General features: G+C 48.1%; 1 protein-coding gene across 3 annotated transcripts in view; it reads right to left on the minus strand.

Annotated features, from left to right (window-relative positions):
- Positions 1-6,763: 6,763 nt before the first annotated feature.
- Positions 6,764-27,146, minus strand: part of KDM2A (lysine demethylase 2A) — a 113,511-nt gene continuing 93,128 nt past the window's right edge. For all 3 annotated transcript variants that reach the window (XM_045558365.1, XM_045558364.1, XM_045558366.1), the window contains 9 exons: positions 20,676-20,759; positions 18,922-19,191; positions 18,251-18,382; positions 16,837-16,926; positions 13,939-14,651; positions 11,825-11,988; positions 11,068-11,226; positions 10,264-10,479; positions 6,764-9,570 (listed from right to left, as the gene is read on the minus strand). In XM_045558365.1, coding sequence (XP_045414321.1) covers positions 9,389-9,570; positions 10,264-10,479; positions 11,068-11,226; positions 11,825-11,988; positions 13,939-14,651; positions 16,837-16,926; positions 18,251-18,382; positions 18,922-19,191; positions 20,676-20,759 — 2,010 coding nt within the window. In that variant the 3' untranslated portion in view covers positions 6,764-9,388. The remainder of the gene's footprint in view (positions 9,571-10,263; positions 10,480-11,067; positions 11,227-11,824; positions 11,989-13,938; positions 14,652-16,836; positions 16,927-18,250; positions 18,383-18,921; positions 19,192-20,675; positions 20,760-27,146) is intronic.

The raw sequence follows: 27,146 nt of genomic DNA on the forward strand, positions 1-27,146 counted from the left end.
TAGAACACTGCCCTGCCCTGACTCCGGAGGACAGCCATATGCTGGCCTGGGTCTTCTGGAACAGCCCCTATTTTTAAAATTCTGCCTGATGAACTTGTCAGACCAGAGTCTGTATGTGGGTTCTGAAATGCCAGCCATCCTGCTCCAGGAGGTGGCCCTCCCACCCACGGCCCAATCCGCAGCCCCCGCCAGGCTTGAAGCTGGGGGCCTTGGAGAGAGCTGGTCTCCCCTCATTGATTTCTGAGCCCAGGAAAGCAGCTTCAGGAAGCCCCAGGTTCAGGAGAGGTGGCATGTCCCTGGCTTGGGGAGGCTGTTTTTTGGGGTGGTGCTGCCCTCTGGTGGTCCGGGGAAGGCCCATTGGAAACGTGCCTTCTCGGGCCAGCTTCAGTCATTGCTTCTCTCAACAAACCTTTGGTGCCCAGACGGCTCCCGGCTGTCGCCAGGACGGGATGCAGGAGTGCAAAGAGGAGTGGAGCCTGGTCCCTGACCAGCCGGCAGACCCATAGACACATCAGTGCTTGGCATCTCCACTGGATGACTAATAGATGCTGCAAACTTAGCACGTCCCACAAGAGCTCTTGCTCCCACCACCCAGCGCCTGTCCAACCTGCTTCTCTCCTGCCTCCCCATCTCAGTTGTGGATCCTCCATCTTCCAGAAACCTGGGAGTCATCCTCCACTCCTCTCTCTCCTCACTTGTTCCCATCCCCTCCTTCCTGAGAGTGAAGGACCTAGAAGGGGACTCTAGGTCCTCAACACCCTCTGCCCGAAGCAGGTTAGGTGAACAAACTTTTTAACCTGCTGTCCTCCGGCACTACTCGGTGTGTCTGTCTCCTGAGTATCCCCTGACTCCTTCCGCTGTGCCCTACTGAACCCTGGTCTGAGTCCCAGTCCTCTCTCGCCTGGATGCTGCACCAGCCTCCTGTCAGGGCTCCCTGCCCCTCTGGCAGCCAGAGCTTTTACCCTTCCAATGACTGTCCTTGCACTTAGGATAAACCCACCCTCTTCCTGGGGCCTGGCCCTGCCCACCTCTTGACAACTTCCTCCCTTCCTCTTCCTGAGTCCTTGGCCTCTCTGGTCTTCCTTCTGCCACTAGAACAAGCCAAGTCCACTTCCACACCTGGAGTCCTGACTTTACAGTCCCCTTCCAGAGTGGCAGCTCCTGCTCATCCTGCCATCCCATGGGCTGAAAGCTCAGAGGGCTCTCCCTTGGGGTCCCTGTTTGTCATGGTCCCTGCTGCACCCCTCACCCCCAACGTGATGCTTGGCACAAAGTTAGGGGAGCAAAAAGAAATATGACTCAGTGTTGGTCCATCTGGAGGGAAAGAAAACCCCTAAACACATATGTCTGATTAATCTGGCGATAGCTATAATGCAAGGGCACTCAGGAGAGCTCAGGTCAGGGGATGGGCGGGAAGGGCTGGAGAAAATCTTGAACATGGCATGTGTGCATGGATGTGAGCGAGGCTGGGAGTAAGGGCTGGCACGTGCCAAGGCCCAGCAGTGTGAGTTTGCTCCTGCTGAGGCCTCTCCACCTCCATCCTGGGCTTTGAAGAGCAGGAGGGTGAGCTTGGGGGCTTCCCTGACTTCAGCAAGTGTGTGCCCGACTGACCTAGCCCAACTGCTGCCCAGCACAGACTGCCACCTCTCTGAGGTCAGGTGTCCAGACAGTGCCAGGCTCTGGCTGGGCCTCTGGGAGTTCGCTTCATGCATTTACTTATTCACTAGACAATATTTGTTGAGCTCCTGCTACATGCCAGGCACTTGTGCTTGGCCCTGGGGACCTGGCACAGGAAGACTGAGCTTGTGGGCAGACTATACATGGTAATAGCCACTGGCATCCATTGGGGTCTCATGTGCAGGGCTGTTCCTGGAGCCCAGCTGATCTCATTCAATGTTGGAAACATCCCTATGAGACACGTGACAAGTTACCCCAGGAGCCTCCTTAGATGAAGTCAGGGAAAACCCAGCAAGAGCATTTTTTGCCAGAGCCAGATAGGAGAGCAGTGGTTGTCTTAGGGGCAGGGAAAAGAGATTTCTAGGTATGTGGAACAGCAAATGCGGAGGCCCTGAGGAAAACAGGGCCCTGGTTATCCAGGAGGGCTTCCACATCACCAGGATGTGGGTCCTCTGCTCCTCCTTCCAGCACAGAGCAAGGACCACCGGTGCCAGCCCACAACCCTTGCAGGGCTTCAAGACCTCTGGCTCCTCCCGGCCCGCTTCCTGGGAGCAGGGCCTCTCCCTGGAACCTTCCAGAAGGTCATATGGTCCCCGAACTGCCCGGCCACCGGCCCGTCTCTTCTCCCCCCTTTGAGGCTTTGCCCCCGATTGGTTCCCCGCCCCCTACCGCTGCCGGTCCACTCCCGGCCCAGTCCCCTTCCGTCCCCGTCCCCGCCCCAGGCCCCGCCCACCCAAGTTGTGCCCAGCGCGCATGCGCCCCAGCGCCCGCCGCTCAAGTCGGCCCCAGGTCCTGCGGTGGTCCCTGCAGGCGTCTTTGTGCCTTGACGCTCCAAACCGGCCAGCGAGTGTCCGACTCACGGTCTCGTAGCCCCCACCGGGCCCTCACTGCGGCCGCTGGTACTTGCCGTGTGTGGGGTCGATCCCAGGGCCATGCCCTACTAACCTGGCTGGGTGCCCCAGGGAAATTACTTACCCTCTCTGAACCTTGCCTTCTTCATCTGTACAAAGGACGCTCCCAGAGTGGCCTCCCTGGATTGTTTTGAGGATTAACTGAGATAAGGTGTGTGAAATGTTGGGCCTACCGAGTGGCCACTGTCACTCTGGAATGCCTTGGGCCTTGCTGTGTCTCCCCCTAGGTGTGTTCCATGGGCTCGTTGCTCTCATTTCTCTTCCCTCTCAACCTCTTTCTTTGTCTTTCCTCTTCTGGGTCTTTCAGGGTGTGTTTCTCTCCACGTCCCTCTGTCTGCTGTGCTAGCTTTCTCATGGCACACTTTGGGGACGTGGCAGCTGGAACTCCTTGCTCCCTGTGCCTCGGAGTGGGGCTGGTGGGAGATGGGGTGACAGCATTGGGCAGAGGGTAAAGCCAGGTGCTCCCCGGCCTCTGGTGCCTGCTCTCACTGTTTCCTGCCCACATTTCCTGCCAGCCCTAGGCTCAGAGATGTGGCCTGGAAAGATGGTATGAGGACTGGCCTACCTAGCCAGCAGGTGCCAGCCTGCTCTGCTGCTGGCCACCCAAACCATACCTGGCACAGAGCTGGCCTAGGGGGAGCTTGGATTGCCCCTTCCCCTAGGACCAGCTAGCTACATCATTTGCAGAGCCTGTCCAAAAAATGCAGGGCCCCTTCAAAAATCATGAAGTTCGGGCCAGGCACGGTGGCTCATGCCTGTAATCCTAGCACTTTGGGAGGCTGAGGACAAAGGATCACTTCAAGCCAGGAGTTCAAGACCAGCCTGGGCAACATAGCGAGACCCCGTCTCTACAAAAAATCAAAAAATTAGCTGGGTGAGGTGGCGCACACCTGTAGTCCCAGTGACTCAGGAGGCTGAGGCAGGAGGATCTCGTGAGCCCAGGAGTTTGAGGTTGCAGTGAGCGATGGATGATACCACTGCACTCTAGCCTGGGCAACAGAATGAGATCCTGTCTCAAAAAAAAAAAAAAAAAAAAAAAGTTCAGGATGGCGACAGCAGAGCATAAAATTAAGCTGGGGCTCTTTGGAGTGTGCAGGTTCCTGTGTGACTACATGGGTCACTCACCTATGAAGCTGGTCTTACCCCCACTTGCCATGCATCAGCCATTCATTACAATCAGCAAATTTCCTCATCCCTCACTCCTGGGACAGATGCAGCTAGAGCTAGCTAAGGCTAGCTCCAACTTCCAAGAGTTGGAAATGCCATGGGGGAGGATGCTCCAGCAGGGCACGAGAGAGCTGGGGCGAGGATCCAGCGGCCCAGCTCTGCCACTGAGCCTAGGACTGGCACTTCACCTCTCTTGAGCCTTGGCTTTGTCATCTATAGAATGAAGACACCTGCCTCGCGGTGGTGGGGGTTCGAGTGTGAAATGTGCTCACATGCACATAGGGTGGCCTGCAGGCTGGGTGGGCCAACTCTGGAGCTTGTCTCAGGGTTTCACTAGCCACACCACTTTGGGGCAAATTGTTCTATGTGCGTAACTCAGTTTCTCAGCTTTAAAGTGGGGAAAATAGTAAGGTTGTTGCGAGTACATGAGTTACTACATGTAAAGTGCTTAGAACAGTGGCCAACACTTAGTAAGGACCTTTAGATGTCAGCTGTGATCATGATGTTACTGCCTATGAAAGGCACACAGAATGTCCAGGTTAACCCCTTCTGATTAGAGGACAAACAGAAAAGCCTTCTGGAAGAGGTGCTTGAAGGATAGATTTTCATGCTTGTGGTGAGGATGGCATAGCCTCAACAGCAAGCCTAGGAACCAGAGATACCCAGTTCGAGGCCCCCTAGAAGCTCCTATGGGCCAAACATTTTACAGAAGGCAGTGGCAGTATGAGTTTACTGAGCTTATTTGTTTTATTCCAGAGACAGGGTCTTGCTCTGTTGCCCAGGCTGTGGTACAGTGGCGTCATCATAGCTCACAGCAACCTTGAACTCGTGGGCTCAAGCAATCCTCCTGTCTCAGCCTCCTGAGTAGCTGGGACTACAGGTGCACCCCACCATGCCCGGGTAATTTTTTTCAATTTTTTGTAGAGATGAGAGTCTCGCTGTGTTGTCCAGGCTAGTCTCGAATTCCTGGGTTCTGGTGATCCTCCCACCTCAGCTTCCCAAAAGTGCTGGGATTACAGGCTGTGAGCCACTGTGCTCAGCTCTAGTTTACTGAGTTTAGACATGACTTCAGAGGGTTGCTGAAGATTTTTGTGTATGTCATAAATTCATAGCTGAATGAAGGGAATAGGAAAAGAAAAAAAAGGCTTATAGTATTGACACAAGAAAGGAAGAGAAAGATGTATGAGGTAGTGGAAAAGGTGAATTTGGAGAATGTGGCAAGATTGACTGTTTATCAGGGCTGGAGGAGCCTCTAGGTATCCAAGCTGCTGGAAACACTCAACATGTTTCCTGGGCACCTAGTATGTCCCAAGCACAGTGCCAGCTGCTGGGGGTGACATGGTGAGCAACAGAGACTGATCTCTCTTCTTGAGGAGTTTCCAGGCTAAGTGGGGCGACTGACCTTATCAGAGGTACTGTGGGAGCATATGCTTCCCAGAAGTAACATGGAAACTGAGGAAGGTACACCAGGTGGAGGGCAGAGGCCCAGAGATGGCAGAACTGAGAAGCTGGCAATGGGTGGAGAGGAGTAGGGGAGCAAATGGTGAGTGACGAAACCCGGGGGCCTGGCAGCCTCGTGGGCCACATGGACTTTATCCTGAGCTGAACACACTGAAGGGTTTTAAGCAGGGGAGAGTAGTGTGACACCTATCTTTTAACAGAAACATTGGCTGCTAACATGGAGGACAGGGGGTTGGACCAGAGGCTGGGAGGCCACTTGGGGCTGTTGCTTTGGTCAAGGTTGTAGACAGTGGTTCTGCTTCCACTAGGGTGGCAGGGATGAGGTTACTAAGAGGCAGATGAGATATTTAGCAGGCAAAATCGACACTCTTCTCTGGTGACATCCAAACATGGGTGCATCCATATGCATCCTCAGGAAAGCAACATGAGACCAGCCCATCGTCCAAGGCCCTATTTCTAGGCCAAGCAGCAGAACTGGAGATGGTCTGTAACTCTCAGTTCAGGGAGCAGGATGGGCTGGGATCCCTCAGTTCCTCTAAAGACAGTGAGGAAAGCCTGTTCAGGACCTCCCAGACCGGACCTCAGCCCTCTTGAAACGTGGCAGTTCTCTGGCAACACCTGGCACGTTTAAAGGCTGGAAGCTCATACTAAACATACCAAGTGATGACAAACAGTGGGATGAGGTGGGACAAATGTTGTGTCAGACCGGTCTGGCCCACACGCTGCATGGTGACTTTTCAAGACTGGCCTTGGCTAATGGCTTGGCAGCAGTGGAAATGGAAGATGAAAAATCCCCAGGCCTGTTTTCAGAAGCGCACACTGGGATGCCGCTGCAGGGCTGCTCCAAGCACTGCCTTTTTTTGGAGAGGAGGGATCAGATAATCTCACACTTAAATTTTTTACATCCATTAAGAAGTTCATCTTGATGAAGCTAATGTTCTATTTCTAGAAGCAAGTGCTGCTTTGTAATGTTAAAAAAGCTAAAGAAATCCAAGTAGTAAGGACATCCCACAGTGCTACTGCCTCTGCTCAGAGGGGCAAAGCAGGCAGTCCCTGGCCTTGGCCACGGGCTCTTATTTGCGCGCTCGCTCTCTCTCACACACCCACACCCTAAGGCACAAAAAGTTTAGTTTTTGTGTTTAAAGCCTTTTTATTGAAGAAAAAAAAAAAAGACCCCCCCGCCAAAAAACCCCAAATCAAAATCAAAATTGAAATCAAAATATTTCCCACTGGAGGCTACTTTTTTTGTCTTTTAAAAATTTTATTACACAAATATCTCCCATTCCCACGTGTCAGAGGAAAGATGTCCTTGCTCTCTCTAAAACCAATAATGGAAAACTTTTAGAAAATAAAGTCCCATAAGCTTCCCTCCTTCCCTGGCCCCAAATAACCCCAATGTGTCAACTGAGATAGCGTAAGACTTATCCCCTTAATGCTTACATTTAATTTAAATTTTTTAGCACAACATTGTAGATTGACTCTAAATCAGCAACAAAAAATATATATTTACAATATTTTTCCGAAAAACAAAAAACACAACCAAACCCTTTAAACATAGTGACTTTAGGAGTTTTATTTATGGAGCAGTTATTTTTTTAATCACCAAGTGATTTTATATTATATATATATAAATTTTCTTCCTTTCCTTTGTGGTTTTTCGCCCCGGTGCTTGGAAAGATGGAGGCAGGGGGTCTGGTCCTGCAGTCTGAGGAGGGCAGGCTCTCCAGGCAGGGCCGTGTCTAAGAGCAGATTGTAGGAAATGTGATGGACTCCCCAGGTCACTCTGTTCCCCAACGGAGACACTTCTTTCCTCCATATGGACCAACCCTTACCTCTAAAAACCATTTCCCCCTCACAGTCCCAAAGAAAAGTAAGACCCAGCAAGGGCATTGTCCATCCGCTGCCACTCCTGGGCTCGCTTTTCTGCTGACCAATTTACGTGCACGGTAAAAATGCTTGTTTCTCCAAGCCAAAAAACAAACAAACATAAAAACCAAAACCCAAAACAAACCATCAGCTTGGAAATTTCTGTGGATGAAATGTCCCAAAGTCAGAGGCACTCTCCCGGCACAATCCCTGCTCTGAAGGGGTCTCTCCACCTCCCCTTTTATAAAAAGACAACAAAACAAAACGAAGTAATCTTTTCAGTATTTTCCACAGGAGCAACCAAAAAAAGGCAGGAAGCTTCCAATTATAGGTCATCAACAATAATATTAATAAGGTTTTTGCTCAATACCCAGGGTTCTTTACAGAGAAGTCCCCCAACTGAGGCACTCTGGAATGAGTCACTGGCACTTCCTCAAAGTTTCAACCCCAGATCACTGGGCCTGTAGACCACGGAGGGGCGGAGGGGCGTGGGAGCAGACTGCTGTTTGTAAGGTGCAGCCAAGAGAATCAGCAGATTGGAAGAAACAGACAAAATGCCACCTGCTACCAGGACCCAACTTCCTCTAAGGCGGCCAGTTAATGCCAGGGTCAAAGCTGGGCTAGGTGGCAAAGAGGGGACCCCTCTGCCTCTATTGCTTTGGAAGTGGCAAGGGTGCAGTTGGCGTCTCTCCTCTGGGTGGCTCACACTTTAGACCCCTGGTGCCTGGGCTCTGTCCCTTCGCCCCATAGGGCTTCTGGAGGAGGAAAGCCTAAGACTGGGCTACGGGAAAGGGGCCAGGAAGGGATGGGGTTGGAGGACAAGAAGGTGGGGGCAAGGTTGTGCTATCAGTATCCTTACAGATGGGGAGCAGAGTGCAAATTTGCATCTATCATGAATAAGCTCTTGCCACAGGCTGCTGCTACAGAGCATCTCCTCACACACTTAAATATTGACCCAAAAGAAATTCCGACCTTTCTTTCTTTCCTTTTTTTTTTTTTTTTTTAAAGTGCAAAAAGCTCTCTGCTGCCCTAGAGAGAGGATCTTTGGACAGGCCGTTCAATGCAAAGTAAAAGGGGGCAGCTGATGGGGTTGGACAAAGGGTGGTGGAGTGGGAGACACCACGCTCCCTCCCAACCTCCCTCCTCACACACACGCAACACACTCAGCCACACACACAGAGGCACATGCACACCCCCTTCCATAGCTGCAGGCAGAGGGCAGGTGACTGGCTTCTAAGCAGGACTCCCTCCCCCACAAAAGGTGCCAGATCAATGAGCTGCTGGGGCTATACACAGGCCTGGGCTCTGGGGGGCTACCCTAAACCAGAGGCCTGCAGGAGCCTGGCCGGGAGGCAGGTGGGGACTTGGCCCAGTCCTCTGCTCCCCCGAGTTGGGGGGAGACAGGCTGCTCCCTCTGAGGACATGCATCCTGGAAAAGCCCTACTCAGGCAGGACTGAGGACATGTGGAAAAGGGCAGTCAGTGGGAGGCAAAAGAGAACGGGGAAACAAGGAGATGGTGCCTGTCTCAGAACCGCCTGGGTAGCAATGGAATGGGTGTGTCCCTGGGGTAGACAGTTCCAGCTCCTCTGAAGAGCTTCAACCCCAATAAGTGCAATAAGGACCTCCAAGAGACTAGCAGAAAAGTCTGGGGTAGGGTTCGGTGGGGAACCTCACTATGTGAATGAGCATGAGCGCTGGACAGAATCAAGCTAAGGGGAGAGGACAGGAGGGAGAGCACAGACATGGACGTGAGGTTGGGGACACCTCAACAGCACCAGTGTGATCTGCACGAGTCTGGAATTCCTGGGGCTGCCGGCCCCTCCTGCATCAGCCGGGAGAGTGTGATGGAGGAGAGACATGCTCTGAACACCACAAAGACCTGGCCGTGGATACAGGGCTGCTTTCTTCTCTGGGAGTTGCTCAGAACCAGGCACTGCTGGGGCCCACGGGTGGGGAGGAGGGGCCCAGGGCCCAGTGCAGATGAAGGCTGCACAAACACCCCAAACTGAGAGCCCGGCCTCCTAACAGGAGAGCAAGCAAGCAGGCACCTCGACAGCACAGCCTGTGCTTTCCCCTCGAATCAATTTGCTACTCCCTTTTTCTCAGGAGGGACAGGAGCAGGCAGGTAAGCCTGGTGTCCACCGCCCTCTCTGCCCCGCCTGTAGAGGAAGGGCTCAAGGGACAGGAGGGCAGAGAGGGAGTGTGACGCTGGCCTCAGAGCCCGTGCAGGGTCGGGGAGAGAGGCTCTCCTCGGTGGGGAGTCAGGGGAAGATCTGTTTCCTGTTTAGTCTGGCCTAGGTGTGTCTTAGCTGATCTTCTGTATCAGCTTCTCATCAGACAGGCAGTAGAGGCTGTTGATGGACAAGTCTGAGATGAAGTGCTCGCAGGCTTTTCGAGTGATCTGCTTGCATCCTCGAAGGTCAATCAAGGTGACGTTGGCGATGCGCCGTAGGTAGATCAGGGTCTGGTCTGTCAATTTATTGCAACCTGTGGAGAGAGTGGCCATAAGGACGATGACCGCACATCCACAGCCAGAGAAGCCGTCCTCTGCCATCCAATTCCCCCAGCGCTCTTTCCCTCAAAATGCTAAACAAAAGCCCTCTTTGTCCCATAACTACCTGGCTCAGAGACCAGAAGTGCCATCAGCAATGTGTCCTCTAAAGGGCCCCTGCTGTCTCATTTCCATTGCCATGTGACACAAAGCTGCACAAGGGCTGCAAGGCTGATCAAACTGCAGCTGGATGGTGGCTGTACAAATAAGCACCTGACTAAACCACTGCAGGCCTCAGTCCCCCATCTGTTAAAAAAAGGGACAGAAGCTGTGTGTAGTGGGGCTCAAGCCTGTAATCCCAGGACTTTGAGAGGCCAAGGCAGGAGAATTGCTTGAGGTCAGGAGTTTGAGACCAGCCTGGGCAAAACAGCAAGACTTTGTCTCCATAAAAAACTTAAAAAATCACACGGGCATGGTGGCGTGCATGTGTAGCCCTAACTACTCGGGAAGCTGAGGCAGGAGGATCACTTGAGCTCAGGAGTTTCAGGCTGCAGTGAGCTATGATCGCACCACTGCACTCCAGCCTGGGCAACACAGTGGGACCCTGTCTCTTAAAAAAAGTTCCAGGGAGGGCTGGAAACTGCAGGAGGCAGGGGGCACTGTTCATCACGGAAGACTGCACAGCATACCTGCCATGTTAAGCTCTGTGAGGGAGTAACGTGTGGAAGACCCGACAGCGGTGAGTAGGTTGGAGGACTGATCTGTAAGGTGGCTGCAGTGACTGAGGTCGAGTCGAGACAGAAGGGGCATGTGGCGAATGATGAGGCGAAGTGTGGCGTCCGTGATGTCAAGGCCTGCTAGCCGGAAGTCAGTCATGTTCCGGAGCTTGCTGCGATTGTCCTGACCTGCACAGGCAAGAAGAGCCTAGATCGAAACTCTAATTCTCTAATCCAGCTCCAAAGCTCCAAGCAGCATCAGCTACTTGCTGGCCAGGCCCTCCTGAAGGGGTTAAACAGAGCTGCCCACACCCAGCCCTGCCTTCAGGGAGTGAGCAGTGTGCGTGGGGGCAGTTTCTAGGAAACCAGACAAGTTTTCTTTCTTCCCAAGCTGCTACATTATGCCTCACATACCCAACAAAAGGCTACATGCAAAATGCTCCTCCCCTTCCCACACCCTCACACTCTTCTAGGCCATCATCAGCTTTTGACGTTCCACCTCAACCACGAAGCCATCCTAGCCTTCCTCAGGCTATACTCTCTGGGCCCCAAACTCCACTGACCCACAAAATGGACTTACTCCTTTGTTTGTAGGGAGTTATCTATGTGTAAATAGTTAACCTGTAACTGGACACAGCCTGTCATTCTGTTCTCATTTTGTGCTCTTCTGTTCTTCCACAGCATCGTTTCTGAGATTACCTTAGCTTCTGAGGACAAGGTCTGTCGAAGACAAAGCTACCCCAAGACGAGCACAGAGAAGTCAGGCCTAGAGCATACCCGGTTTATCAGCTGGTGGAGTCAGCAAGTCTCGAATTTGAGGGTCCTTGATTCCTACTGCCCACCGAAGATCAAGGGTCCTGAGAAGGGGGCAGCTGGAGGTGCTGAGGGCAGAGACTGCAGACCAGGAACAGCCCGCTAGGAGGAGATCTTTCAGTCCTGCAATGGATGGAGCGAGACAGGCACTAACATACTATTTACCAGCACATTCAGAACCACAACTACTGGCTGATTTGAGCAAGGTGAATGAACTTCCAGCCTAATGGGAGGGAAGGATTATGTCCTAATCCAGTAATCCAGCTCAAAGATTTCCATGATATACTATGTCACATCTTCTAGCTTTGGTGTTAAATTGATTGCTTAGTTCCTACCAGAGCAATACAAGAGTGAGTGACTTCCTGTCTTTCCAAGAGCTCAAAATGCTGAAGGGAACAGGGCTTACAAGGGGCTGACTAAGGCAACATCTAACTCAAGTTTCCTCTTCAGAGGCTATGCTGAGGAGACCTACAGGGCTGGCAGCAACACCTGATCCCATTCTCTTTGTTGTTCAGCACAGTGTTTGGCCTGCCAGTCCAGAGTGATGCCTTGGAGACTGGCAGTTAGGGTGGCCTTGGGCACATCTCTTGCTAAGCAGAAGGCAACAATGGCATGGGACTGCTGCCCAACAGTGATTCCAAAAAGCACTGGCAACAATGCAGCTTGCTTTGCCTGCTCCTTCTGGGCCCCTGGGAGGACAGCAGCAAGGCTGCTCACCTACCTGGCAGCCTATTAACGAGCCATGTCAGTTGCTTTTTGGAGATGTTGGTCCAACTGAGGTCGAGGCTAACTGGTTGCCTCTTGATGATGCCACTGAGAGCCTGGGGTACAATGGCCTTACACCTACTCAAGTCAATTTTTGTCCAAAGTCTCTTGTCGCAGCACCTGTGACAGACGGAAAAGAACTAGCTGTCATTAACTTGATATCCTGTCAATGGAGCTCCTATCACAGGCTGCTGGAGGCTTCTGGGAAAAGCACAGCACCTACACAGATTCTTCAACAAGTGTACAAGGATCACACCCTATCACTTTTTGCCTCAGAGAATACGCAAAAAATTGCTTTGATCTCTACAGCAACTAGATACTTTGTAAACCTATATGCCAAATAGTGTATAACTTGACCAGTTCACCCTGATTTACTCTGGAGTGTTTTGAGAACACAACACAGTTGTTAGGGACACAGAACAAACAATATACTATAACCCCTTCATTTGCATTAAAATGGCATGGCTCCTGGTTAAGTATATATAAGGGAGCATTTTAAAATTTCTTGACTTCATACTGCCTGAAACTACCAGGCTTGCTCCATTCTTTCCCTTGAGTCACTTGCAGCTGCCTGAGATGCAGGGTGCTACTGAGCACACCCATAATTCAACTTGTCTTAAGGCCATTACTGTATCAGGCCGAAAGAGGCTCTTTATCAGGCTTGGAGAGTCCTCTCCCATCCTCGAGTTTCTGCCTCTGCACTACCTTGACATTTTCTAGCTAGTCCAGACTGGAACCGAAAGGGAGAGACCTGATTTTCCACTGCAGTCTATAAATCCACAGGCCACAAACAGCACTGTACTATGCAGGCTTCCAATTAATATTTTACAACCTCTGCCCCCTAGCCAGGCTCAGAGTCTGGCTGGCAGGGGAAGGGGAAACAGCACAAAATGGAAGTCTGATGTATCTTGGCCTAGAAACCTAGGGGTAGAGCCAGGCAGGCCCACCAGCCCTAAAAAGAGAAATATTAAATTTGGGCAGATCACACATGAATTCAGATTTGGGAAATAAACTCATGTTTGCAAAGAATAGGGCCTTTATTTAAAGATTGAAAACATTTTACCAATGGTACACGAAACTTCCATGGCAGAAGCAAGCTGCTGACGCCAGAGCACGCATCAGAACCCCCTGGGGGAAGGCTTATTAAAGCAGACTGCTGCACCCATCCAAGAGGTTCTGATTCAGGAAGCCTGGGATGGACCCTGAGAATCTGCTTTTCTTTTCTTTTTATTTTTTTTCCCCAAGAACTGATGCCATAAGAGAATCTGCATTTCTAACTAGTTCCCAGGGGGTGCCACGGGTCAGGACATCATACTTTCAGAACTACTATAATAGGGTGTGATGCAGATATAAAGGATATATCCTGGGGTATATATTCTAGAGCTTAAGGAAAAGCCAATAATGCTAGCCGGGAAGCTCTTTCTTCACCGTCACTAGGGAATTTTTTTCCGAAGCATCTGTTCAACTTGAGAAGAAATGCTAGGCCTCGTTAAGTAAGCTTCAAAACTGAACCCTGCTTGCTGGGAACAGAATTCTGATCCAGGTTTGGGGGATGAGAAAACTGCAGAAAAAGGTAAGCACCTTCCAATTCATTTTGAAAAGCATGCCGCTTCTCTCACTGAATGGAGAGGTAACTGAGGCAGGGGCTTAAGTGTAGTCATCTGTGTCACTAGCATCAGAAGAATGACTGGAACATCACAGGCTCTCAACCAACATGTGAAGAGCTCAGCTGACTTGGGGGGGGGAAATTTTCAGCCCTTAAGACTCTTAAGTTTTAGTACAAACTGTACAAATGCATCCCCCAAATCAGTTTCCCTCCCCCCAGCAAAGAGAGACGGGATCGTATAGAGCAGGGAGAGGAGACAAAAAGCCAAATTTCCATAATGACATCTGCAGGCACAACTGGCCACATCTTTAAACAGGACCCACAGTCTGAGAAACAGACTGGGTCAATTCACTCCTCATAGGGCCCCGCCAGACTTCAGACGGTAAGGTGCATGCTGTTCTCGTTTTGAAAACCTGCCACCTGCTCCCATGCCCCTGGCTCCTGACCCCTGTATCCCTGCTCACCATTTATACCACGTCTTGCACACTCGCATACATTCACAAAGTTCTCTGCGGCTGAGGTAGCGGAAGACAGACATCCAGACCTCCCGCTGCATCCAGCTTTCGTCTCCATCCTGAGCCCAACTGCCCCGGCCATTCAGCCTGGCTGCACCCCCCTCCTCTGCACTGTCATCTTCCTCCTCCTCCTCCTCCTCTTCCTCCTCCTCTCCCCCCAGTCCCTCCTCATCCCCACGCTGGGGGGTTCGGGCTGGGCAGTGCTGCACTAGCACACGGGGGGAATGGCGAAGGTTGGCAGAGGAGGCCGTGATGGCCTGCAGCTTGGGCACAATGGATGTCCCGTGGAGCTCTTTGGTGGGCCTCTGTAGCGTGACAGTGAGGTACGATCCCCGGATCTTGGCTTTCTCAACTTCAGACAGCTCCTTTTTGCCGCTGGGATTGTTCTCCTTTTCCCGTACCATGGTGCGCTCTGTGGCCTGCAGCCGCAGCAACTGCCGCCGTTTGAAGCGCTCATCGCGGCTGGCACTGTGGTGGTCGCTGGGGCCAGCCCCAGGGGATGACCGAGTCACCATACCCCGGGGGGAAACCGGGTCGTGGATGAGCTGCAGCATGGAAGTGGGTGAGTGAGGCGGGGGTGTGAGGGGCTCGTCGCAGCTCCGCAGGGGCCGCAGGACTTTGGCTTGCACAGCTTCTTCGTCGCTCTCTTCCATTTTCCGTTTCTGTAAAGCAGGTCCAAAAAAGCAACATCAGTGCTTCCTTTCTTCCAAACCCTCTAGACTGACAGGGTGAGCTCACCGTTGCACTCAGGGGACCAGAGAGAAGACAGGTCACTGCTGCTAGAGGGGGTCATCCCCTCGGAGTCTGCAATCCAGACTCTGCAAAGATCAGCAACTGAGCTCATGCCTGTGCCAAGGAACATGGATTACAGAACAAAAATGGGTCACCTGGGAAATATACCTGTGACAAAAAGGTTTATGTTCAAGTACAGAGGAGTGAGACCCAGATTTGGGCTGCCTGAATCCATACCCCACCTTATTCATCTCGTCCTTATTTCTGGATTATAATTCCCTGGGTAAAAATATTCTTTAAAGAGGCCACAACTCTACCCCTATGTAATCTGACAATTTTTAATCCTATTTCTAATTTCCCTTTTTTACCCAAGAGATGTGTCTCATTTTAGTGGTAGGTGGAAGAAAAAGCCTATATATACCATTTGAACTAGGATGACAAGTCTGATAGCAGTAAACACCACTGACTTCTAGCTCTAGCAGTGTCTAAGCTTGGCTCTAGCAGGCTGCTTCTTCCACTCCATGCCCCACGTGAGTGATAACGCAGAGAATGAGAACCTCCATGAGACAACGGGCTGCTACAGAAGAATCTGCTCAGGATTATTCTGAGAAATTCCACAGGAGCCCACAACCTCATCCTGTGGCACTTGTGCTCTCCAGACATTTGTCCTTTCCTGGAGCCTACCTTGGCTATCCTGTGACAAAGCCCAGTCAATATGTTCCACTAGGAACCATATCAGTAATTCAGGGTTTTCCTCAAGGAGACAATTTATGTTCCAGCAACAATCCTGGTCTCTCCTTTTTCAACTTACATTCTTTGAAAACCATGGTTGGAAAAGAATGACCATCTTCTGGGTGCTTGCTTTTACAATGTATTAGAAGGTAACAATAAAGCACAGCATCTATCAACCCACTTGTTACAACAGAGATACAAACACTCAACACCACTAGTGAAGATAAATGTAGGCCAGGCATGGTCACTCACGCCTGTAATCCTAGCATTCTGGGAGGCTGAGGTGGGAGGATTGTTTGAGCTCAGGAGTTCAAGACCAGCCTGAGCAAGAGCGAAACCCTGTCTCTACTAAAAATAGAAAAATTAGCATGGTGTCATGGTGCATGCCTGTAGTCCCACCCAGCTACTCAGGAAGCTAAGGCAAGAGGAGCGCTTGAGCCCAGGAATGGGAGGCTACAGTGAGCTATGACACCATTTCACTCTACCCAGGGTGAAAGAGCAAGCAAGACTCTCTGTCAAAAAACAAACAAACAAACAAAAAACCCCCCACAAATGTAAAAGGTACTAGTGCAAGAACTTGAAGAACTTGGGAGAACTTTGGCACTAGTCGACTCCAGAGATCCTTGCCCTTCAACCACCTCTGTGTCTAAGTGGTAGGAAATAAAAAGAAGGTAAGAAAATTCCCTTCTACCTGCTTCCCCACTTCTGTGCAGTTGCCCTGGAGGACCAACACTAGGCCAGCCACCTCCTCCTGTATGTGCCCTCAGCAGGTCTTGCCTTGCCAGGCTGAGTAACCAGAGTCCTCCTGGCTCTTTGACATTACTAGTGACCACTGGACCAGGAACCTCAGCTCCTCTGGGCCAAGGTCAAAGCATTGGTCCCCTCTAGGGGAGGGGCTGCCTCTGTATGACACATTTGGTCACATGAGGTAGGCAGGGCGGGGCTTTCTGCAAGGCCACAAGGGTGAATATGACAAACATGTGAACCCGTTTGACCAGAAACTCCAGCACACCACTGTACTTACTGTCTGCCTCAGGCTGCTGCCTCCCTCTAGGTACATTCCTCAGGAGAGACCCTGCTCACCTAATTTCCCTCCTCAAACAGCCCAGCTGTGGTTCCTCTTTCTAGGGCTCCAGAATATAAAAGGACCTCAGGAGTTTGCAGATCCCAACTGGAACAATATTTAGTAATACAAACAAACAAAAAAACACACTAAAAACTCTAACAAAGAAAATACCAATAATTTACCAAAGAAAAAAGATACCAAACAAACAAAACAAAAATAACCTCCCAGGTCAGAGAAACCGTGTGAATGTATAGCAATCTCCCAAACTTGATCATTCCTTTCTTGTCACAGTGCAAGTCTGGATAAGGTTCCTTTACCTGGGCTTTCTCCGAGCTGTCTTCTTGGTAGCACTTTGGACATTCCCAGCAATTTGGCAATTCCTCGTTAAGCAACCCCTCTCCATCCATCTATAGGCAGATAGAGATGTTGGGAAAAAAAGTCTGTCTCTTAAGCCTCCTATAACACAGCTGGGAGGAGTTACCCATTTCTAAACACATTGGTCCATAGGGGAGAAAGACGTATTCACCCCAAATGGCACTAACACCCACTTCCAGCCACTGGGGAACTGGCCACCCTCACTCTCGGTTACTTGCGTTAGGCTCCGTGAGGAGACTTCCAAGAGTCAGGGTCAATTTGTGGTCTCTTCCTGACACATACTCTCCTGGTAGTCTCATGCCAAGGTGGGGTATAGTTCTGAGAGCTTGAGTTTAGAGGCTAATTATCTAATCTCCGTGATTCGGTGTTCTCAACTGTCAAGTGGGGATATATACGGTAACAACTGTCAGGGATACAACAATATCCACCTTATAGGGCTGTGGTGAGGATTAAACTAATTATATATTATGTATTTAGAAAAGTGTCTGGTATAGAGTAAATGCTTTGTATTAACCATTGTCACCACGGAATTAATACCGTATTTTATCAATTCTAAGATGCCTACTTTTAACATTTTAATCTTTCTGAAATTGGGCTGCTTCTCATAATTGACAGTGTTATATAATCATTGTCAGTCAGGTGACAGTCATGACATAGTTGAGACTTTCTGGAAAGGCCAAGAAAGTACCAGCACCCATGCACTTTAAAGAAATATGAAGAAATATGGTAGATCCAACTTCACAGCATTCTCTATTTAAAATGTAAACAGAATTCATGTACAACAGTAGTTCTCCACCAGGCTGCCCAGTAGGATCACCTGGGGAGCTTTGGGAACACAGGGCTCATACTGGAGCAGTTAACTCAATCTCTGAGACTGAGGTCTGAACTTCCTTATTACTGTTTTTGAGCTCCTAGGCTCTGCACTGAGCCTGATACAGATGAGCACTCATTAAATGGTAGCTGATATTATTACCCTCACCATCCCTTAGAACCAACATCCAGAGATACACTGAAGTATGTAGCAGAGATGCCCAAAGGCTTCAGGCATCCAAAAACACACTATGCAGTTCCATGATTGCCTGGGGACTCCAGACGCACTGTCCAGAGGTCAGACTGTAAGCTCCACGAGGGCAGGAACCAGTTCTATTTTCAGTCTAGCACAGTGCCTGACACATAGTAGATATTTGAATCAAGGGCTGATGTTAGACCACTCTACTACATGATCACGCAGCTAATGGCCTACAGTAGGAATGCTGGCAGCCTCCTGTGACAGGTGTTCCACTCTCCTGTTGTTCCACTCAGTATCTTTAGATACTATCAGCTGAGACTTCAGGGACCCCTTAGGCCTTTCCTCACCTGGAGGCAACCAGGATGAACAATCTCATTGCAGATACAGCATTCCATGAGTTTCTTCTCAAAATCCTGTGTCTCCTCATTCTGATCCACCTCTCCACAGAGGGAACATGTGACTGAGTGAGGCAGTCTGGGCTATAGGAGGACAAAGACAGAAAAACCAAGAGGGCAGACTTAGATCCTTATCATTTCAACTTCCCTTAAACTGAAGATGGGAGTTTTGGTTCCTGTAATTCTCTAGTAAACACTTAGGGAACCATCAAGGCAGGGTGGAAAGGAGAGAGGGTTTTGGTAGAAGACGACTGATGACTCAACACCTGAGCACTAGGGACCAACAGAGACCAGTTATTTTCAGTTGTCCTGTCCTTGGTCAACACAGGTCCTTTCTAATCTACTTAGAGAGGCGAAAGGAGGTAGTGATTTGCCCTTCAAATGCTGCTCTATTGTTTGAAAATTAGGCAAGTAAGGCCAAAAGACCAAATTAAACCATTTTTAGTACTAGACACCTTCCTTCTTTACCCAGGGAGAAAAGGGACAAAATGAAGAAACCTAAAAAGAGGGCATAATTTTTTATTTCCAACTCTGAAATCTCCTTAACTCTGTACTATGCGTAGTTCAGTCCCTTTGACACCACAAGTCCTTCCCCAAATTCTTTACCCAAGCAGATCACTCACTGCCAAGCACTGTCGGAGGACACAGGACTGCTTCATGCGTCCAGGCCCCCCAAACTTCTTCATGTCCCTGCAGTAGTGGCAAACACCACACTCTCCTTGCACACAGGCTTTGCATTTTCGACATCGCACTCGTCTCCGCCTGGCTCCTGACACAATGGGGGAGGCAGCAGCTGGCCTCACAGGTGTTAACCGTGGAGCTGGTTTCATAGTGTGAGGCTTTGTGATGGGGATGGTAGGAACCCGCACCTTTGGCCTGGTGGGGAATTTAAGCTGGAAAAAGAAAGCAGTGAGGTCAAACATATCAGGTTATTTTAAGACTGAAGAGGGTAGAAGATTACATGGTAGAGTACCTAGCCCAGGGCACAGCAAACTACGGCCTGTGGGCAAATCTGCCCATTGCTTGTTTTTATAAATAAATTTTATTGGTATAAGCTTATTTATTTATGTATTGTCTCTGGCTGCTTTCATGCTACAACGGTAGAATTGAGAAGCTATGACTGTATGGTGTACAAAACCTAAAATATTTACTCCCTTGACCTTTACAGAAAAACTTGCCAGCCTCCGTCCTAGACCTTTGGCCTACTACTTCAGCCACATCCCTTTCATTTTGCAGAGCTGTCAAATTCACCCCTCCCTGAAGCTTTCTGTGGAAGTGCCATGTACTGAAGTCACCCCAGGGACCCTCCAATATTTCCTTATCCTGATTACTCAGAATATATTCTAAACAAGACAGTCAACTACTCAAGGGTAAAACTGGTTTTGTTCATTTCTTTAGTACGCCAAATCCAAGCATATGACCTGGTACACAGCAGACACTCCAATATTTAAGTGTGGAATAAATCTCTCGGTTATATGTTTGCCATTTTAGCATTGGTATGTACCCTGCTGGTGGTATTTTCAAGGACAAGGATCATGTCTTCTACTTCAATTTCCCACCATGTCTTAAACACTTTTCTGACACAAAATACTCAATAGCTAGAAATGACTGAATTGTTTTGAGGCTGTCCTCTGTGGCCAAGCAGAGGCCAAATGGGAATCCTTCCCCTAGGAAGGAGAAGGTGGTTCTTTAAAGATATCATTAAACTCCATACTTTTGTCTTCTGCCTAAACACCCCTAGAATGTTATGGCTTTGCAAGTTTCAGCTTCGGAACAAAGAGGAGCCTAATTTATTTGCCAAACTCATGGCCAGGATCAGAATGCTATCATTTATTTAATACGTAAGCTTGACAGAGAACAGTATGGGAAAAAATTAAACAGGACCTAAATAAGAAATGAAATAAAAATTCATAACTGACAATTTATTAGCTGATGGTAATTCCTTTCTTCTCTTACTAATTCCATACTGAGAAGTCCAAATGAAGAGGAATCTTGAGTATGATCTCACCATGACAAAGAAAAACTCTGGTCTTTTAGATATATATGTACTTATTTTAACTAGTTTTAAATCATATCTGTGAAGATAACTGAGTCATTGGGTCAGAAGGATAGGAGCTGATCCATTTTGGTGAACAAATGGGCAACCTGGCATCTGATTCGGGAGGCCTCCTGGTTTGATAGTTCTGTTAAGAGAGTCACCTCCAAAGATAGCCAATTATCCTGACCTAAGAGTCAAAACAGAACTGAGTAATGATTTTCTGTCAGTTTGTATTAATGCACCAAAAGCCATCTGTCTCGAGTTCTTCTTCCCAGAACAGTAATGACCAACTAGCAAAACGCTTGAGCAGCCTGAAGATCAAGCAGAACAGTGTCTTACCTTATCCCTTTTTGGCCACTGTACTATGGGGACTCCAGTGAGGGCTAACTTGGGATCACTGTTGGCAAGCTCCTCCAGCAAAATCTAAGGGTAGGAGAGAAGAGAAGGAAAAAGCAGGGTACAGTGAACGAAGAACCAACTACTCTCAACAGCATCCAGACTCAGCTTCAGTTGCTTAAAGCACCAAGGGAAGCAGGCTGGCAACTATCTGTGTTTTCCCTTCATACAGACTCACTGCAAAACAAGCAAATCAAAGACGAAAGAGAAAACTCAAACTTAAACTATTGCAGTACTATCAAGACTTCGAACTTACCTTTGCTCCCAACCCCTTACTTGTATACTCATTGTACTAACACACGGAAGCAACTGCTATTGGGGTGGCAAGTGTTACTTATACAGTCCTCTATATGACACTAAGACTTTACATCGCCTCTTCACTTTTCTACACAAGTTAGTGAATATTATCAGGTAGTTAAATATTGCCTTTATTTTGCAGATGTGAGCAAGATGGCATAAAAATGATTGGCTATTATGGAATTAATAAGATCAACAGCAGAGCCTTAATCTCCTGATTCAACCCAGGACTCTGTTCTTCTAAGGCTGATTATAGAAACCCTGATCTCAAATCTGTTTCTCTCACTCTGCCACATACACACATGCACGTACAGTCTGCTGTTTGCCTTTATTCCTATAAATGGGGCAGAAACAATCTTAGGAGCAATAGTTCTCATGGCTTTAACCAATCAAGTCTGAATGACTTAGGAGCAATGCTACAGTAAGAAACTGCCACTTAAATGAATCACACTGGCTGTTATTCTGAAACAAACCTTTTATGTTTTAGATGGAAATTTCTGAAGCCCAAACCTTCTAGCATAATGAAATCCTTCTTCTTCTGACCTCACGAACCCTAAAGCAACATCAACAGCAAAAGAACTCAAATCTGGGAGCCAAGTTACACCATTCCCTTTCTGGTTGCCTTAGGTATGTACAGGATAGTAACTTTTCCACAAAAACTAAACTTTGATCCTGAAAAGGTTAGCAAGTCTGGGCCACCTTTAGTAACCATTCTCATAATCCTGTGTGCTCTGTGCCTGCAGACCAGGATTTGTAAGTATTTTCATGCTCCAAATCCCAGAGTTGGGACTTGGAAAGACCCTTTAACTCATACCCAAGAAGCTCATCTATAGAGATCTCTTCTTGCCAAGTCTCCAGATGCTTTTCACCGTCCCAAACTGATTTCATTTGCAGACGTTTTATTTACTTCAAGTTGCTATGGCATCCTCTTCTGGAGCCTCCTGTTAGCACCATACTGCGTGGGGGTGAAGAGGCGGGGTGTGGTGCCACGTGGGACAAAGCTCTGGTATGGACTTCTAATCTCCCTGGGGTGAAAAATTCAAGTCCATTCAAAATGTGTGCTAGGGAGTGCACGGCTCCCCTCCCCCACTTCGCACTGCCGAGGAGTAGGACTCTGCCCATTTCCTCTGCCGAAGAGAACTGAGCTGTCCACAAACAGGGACTTTCCACTTTCAGCAAAATAGACTGCACAGTAAGACCTGCGATTGTTTAAGAGAGTAGAAAAGGAACTTAACTATTCACCAAAAGCCGTCTAATTCTACCTGCAAGATTTTTTGTGGTGGGGACAGGGAACAGTAGGCAGAAAAACTGTGTGGGGGTGTGTGGGGGGGCAGCTGTTCACACATAACACGACTCAGTTACTGGGGTATGTGTGGGTGTGGAGGGAAATGCAGATTTCCTTCCAAGCCTTATTTCGCTGGGGCCATTCAACCAAGCATGCTTTGCTTTTATCAAAAAAAGGCAGACTCCAGCTGAGGCCCTACAAGAAACCATATAAAGAAGCCACCACCCTTCACCAGAGGGGGTTTGGGATGGGGGAGCGGGGGTGGAGTGCGGGAAAGGCTGACGCCTATCTAGGCTCCAGGCATTCGGGAGAACATTCAAACACAGGCCCACACCCTACAGATCACAGGAAGGGAAAAAAACAGAGGGCGCCTGGGTAAAGAGGGGGAAAGGATTCCGAAAAGCCAAGCAACCCAATTCAAAAGCACATCCCACCAGGTGAGGGAACAAGTGCAATGACGGCTCAAGCAACACGAAGTAACGTAAGCATTGTCCTGGACTCACCCGCCAGGCAGTTCTTCTGCCTCTTTGCTGAGACAAAAGTCCCTACAGTTACACACACCCCAAACCAGAAAGGGTTTGCCAACCGACGGCCTGACCTTTCGTTTTTCGTCGCTCTGGAGCTGCCGAAGCTCTTGGGTGAAGTTTCCCCAGCGTCTTTGTTTTGTTTTCTGTATTGGAAGTTGTCCTGAAGGAGTTAGGTTTTCTGCCTCTAAGAAAATCCTGATTTACTTGAAAATTCTGAAATCTCCCAGAGTACATAAGGCAGGGCAGTCCAGCTCTAACCCTTTAGACTACCCAGAGGGAGCAGCATGCAGCGCTCTGGGCTCCTTCTCAAGCCCTTCAGCTCAGCCGCGGCTTCCTGTGCCTGCGAACAATGCTGCTGCGTCACCCACATGCAGCTCCCAGAAATGCTTTGCAACGGAAGATGGCAGGAGGGGGAGCAGAGCTCGAGTGAGCCAGCCAGGCAGACGGCCCAGCCGTTCTGCTGCAGAGCCGGGAGGGGGTGTGTTCGGCAACTGCTCTCTTCTTCGCCATTGGAAGAGGCCCTGCCAGGGAGGGGAGCTCAGCCACAGCCCCGCCCCGTCTCCCTCCCACCACCACTGCAATAGGAGAAGCCAGGGCCAGCCCCCAGAGGGCTCGGGTGGCAGACTTCTGAAGGCGCCAGCGAAAGGGAAGGCTTTAACTCATTCTGCAGGCTACACTTAGGCACCTTGGCCCACATTTGTCCTTGTCTCAGTCCACACCCTTCCCCTCAGGGTGACCTCTTATTGTTACAGCCAGAGCTCTCTCGCTGACTGCACACACGTATTTCTCTCTCTCCTCTTGGCAAACACAGGGCATGGCCCAATGTCCAGCCTCTTTGGATGAAGCAGGCTCTGGAGCTGAGCTCCTCCTGAGTTACCGTCTCTCGCCCAGCACACTGCCTGCTTCACCTCCCTCATGGATGCTCCCAGCCCGCCATCCAGAAACAGCCTGAGTGTTCCAGAATAACCTTCAGAAATGGCAAATTTCAGCCAATACTGAGATATTCAACAAAATACGGTCGTCTCATATTAGCTACGTCTAAAACAGTTGCCTGCCTCTGGTTCCAACAAGGAACTCCACCACAGTACAGTACTAGAAATGTCTATGCAGCAATCCCTGAGCAGTTCGAGGTTGACCAACTCAAACAGCTGAGGTACAACACCTCAGGTCCACACACTTTGTCTTCCTGCCTCTAAACAAGGTGTAGGAAACCAGGGCTGTCAGATGACGCCAACCTCAGGGTACCAGTACTCCCAGACTTCCATTCCCACTCAAGTCTGTTTTGCCTGCCTCATTCTTGACATTCCCTAGATGGGGCAGCCAGTTCTGCATCCTGTCAGACACCTCATTGCCACTTTTTTTTACAGCCATTCGACTGACACATGTTGCTCACACCTCCATGCACCAATCCTGGCCAGGGTAAAGCTCTGACTGAACACACACTCTCTTCCGGCTATGGCTACAGGAGAAAGGGAAGGTGCAGTACTGGCCGGGTTTCCAGTGATCTACAGTGTACCAAACTACAGGGTACCAAATGTCAGCACAGGAGAAGCTCGGTAGGAACAGAAGCCTAAGTAGCAGTTTGGGTCTGAATTTATGCAGTTTTTAGATCCTCACAAATATATCTTGTCTTTCTGCAGATGCTGCTTTGACATAAACACCTAGCTCTTTACCACTGGATGCATTTCCAGGATAGTTGTTTCAGTGAGTTTCTTGTACAGCTTTGTGGCCTAACAAGCTTTCTGGGGTCTGGGACTTTACTGCCAAGCGCTGCGTATGTTTATTTTTATAGTAGTTGACCAAGGGAAGGAGAGATTTCACTGCTCTTGGTTGAGCTCTTCCTGGAAATGCTTATATGTTTATCCTAATCCTAAACCTCTCCCTTGCACTTTAAGACTCAAAGACCCAGTGCAATCAGCTTATTTTGTTTGAAAAGCTTTCCTTAACAGTGATCTAGCTAATGAGAGGTCTTCTTTGGAAAATGCTTATTTTTGTCTTCAGTGCTATCTAACCTAGAAGGATAATAAAGAACAAACACTTAAGAGAAACATGTTACTCCAAAACAAATACAAGTTCAAGTTGTAGACAGTACAAATTCTAGAGGCCCCCAGGAAAGGACAAACGCCAGATAGGGTGCTAAGAAAATCACTCCTAGTAAGTTTACAAATCACAAACTAAAGAAGCCCTAATTTTCCCCCTCCTATTAATGCAGAATAAAAGACAGGTAACAAAGATAGGAATTAATAAGACCATGACATTACATAGTACAGGAACATAATGAAAATATTTTAAAGAATTATATATATTTTAACTTAACCATATATTCTTCACAACTGAATTAGATTTAAAACTTTTTATTCATTATGAATGTATGAATTATTACAAATATCTTGTCAGTAAAAATTGTAAATGAGGTTCTCTATTTGTATAGGTTGGTTTTAAAAAAAAAACAAAAAACTGATTTAATGGAATAAGAAGTAATTATTACCAGGTCTTCTACCAGTTCTCCCCATGTCAGAATCACCCCCAAAATGTCAGATGAAGAAAATCCCTGATTAGTATTTCTGGAGTTATTTGCAACTCCTTCTGCTTCATTCCCATCATACTCCTAGGATGGAGCCTAATGTAAATTTTTAAATCACAGTTACAAAATAAAACGTTAAAATCTTAGATAAGAGTAGCAATAACCTATTGTACCACAAAGAACAATTTTCCAATTTATAAACTGAAAGTTGTTAATGTTGTAGTAATACATTTGTATCCTATACCAAGAAAGTTTATTAGCTGATAAATTAAGAAGACTGGTACCTCCCTCCCTCAGTGTTTGTTCTGTGCCCTGTGTCATGACAGGCACCTGTAAACCTTGACTGTACTTATTTCTTAGCCTACTTATGTCTGCTCCACCCCTGGAATATAAGGTCCTTGAGGGCCTTGATCACAGCATGTCTGCATGGTTTCCTCAACACCGTCTGGTTCTTGGAAGAATAGGCAGGCATTATTCATAGCAGTGGGATAAAGGAATTTCACAGATTTGTAATGTCTAATTTTTGTCTTGCTTATTAAGTACTTTACTAGTATTAATTTTTACAATCCCATGGAGATATATATTTTTTTATTTATAGAAAAAAGCATTCTCTCTTTCTTATTTATTTTTTTCTTCTTTTTTTCCCACCTTTCACCACCATTCCCAAATCACAAAGGTATTTTATACAGGAGAAAACAGGCTTTCATAAATTTAGTAACTTGCCCAAAAGTCATAGAGTATGATTGGCAGGCTTATCAAAATGTTTCAGAGAAAATAGGAAAGTAGAAAAATATCCAACAACATTGAATTTGTTTCATTAAGTGAGCTGTGCAGCCAGATACATTGCTATATTAAAAGCTTATATAATATACATTAAGAACTCCTTTCTCACCAAAATAAACATAAACAAAACAATGGAGTCTGGTTAAAAATTCAAATTCTTCCAGCTGCCTTCCATTACCCTGCTGTGCCCTACCATGAGCAGCCTGGGGTACCCCTTCCAGGCACCCTGCAATGCACAAACACACAGACTGTCTTCTTACATTAATGGGACTGTACTACACATTCTGCTCCACGTCCTGCCTTTTTATTCAACATATATCAAGGATACAACTTTTCAATTTGAGAAATGCAAGAATATTTCACAGCAGGAACAAACCCCATTCTATAGTACATTCTCAAGAGTCAAGGTTACCTACATCCTTCCCAGAGCTTTATACACACTGACTAACTTTACCAATAAGTCAACACTTTTTAATGCCTCATTTTTCATTTAATCCCCTTCCAACTCTATATTTATGATTCTTTCTTCAACACTGTAGAATTTAACCTTTTAGATCTTCAAAACCCTTTTAACACTGCACTAAACGAGCTTTTTCCCCAGGGAATATGTAATTATGAATATCTCATCTCACTACTTTTCCTCTCACCTCTTCTACAAGTTATGTCTGAGATCCAGATAGGTTACAATAGGAAATAACTCTTCTCTCTGCAGGAAGGGTAAACTTTTTGTGCTTTGTCCCCTACTGCAGTGTAGCCATCAGCGCTATAAGCACCAAGTTCTCTAGCACTGCAGAGCCCTTAGCTATGCAGTGATTCAGCATCTACCCAATCTAATGCTTTTTTCTTTTGAATAATGCTCAGATTCTCAAGGTATTAAGCTCTAAGCTTGTTATATCTGAATGCTGGATTAAATATAACTGGTCAAATATAGGAATAATTAATCTAATTTGCTCTTAAGCGAAACGACCTGCAGAGCTGGGAGCTAAATCCGTTGTCTT

The sequence above is a fragment of the Lemur catta genome, chromosome 7 (assembly GCF_020740605.2).
Source record: "Lemur catta isolate mLemCat1 chromosome 7, mLemCat1.pri, whole genome shotgun sequence".
In the NCBI taxonomy this organism is placed as follows: Eukaryota; Metazoa; Chordata; class Mammalia; order Primates; family Lemuridae; genus Lemur; species Lemur catta.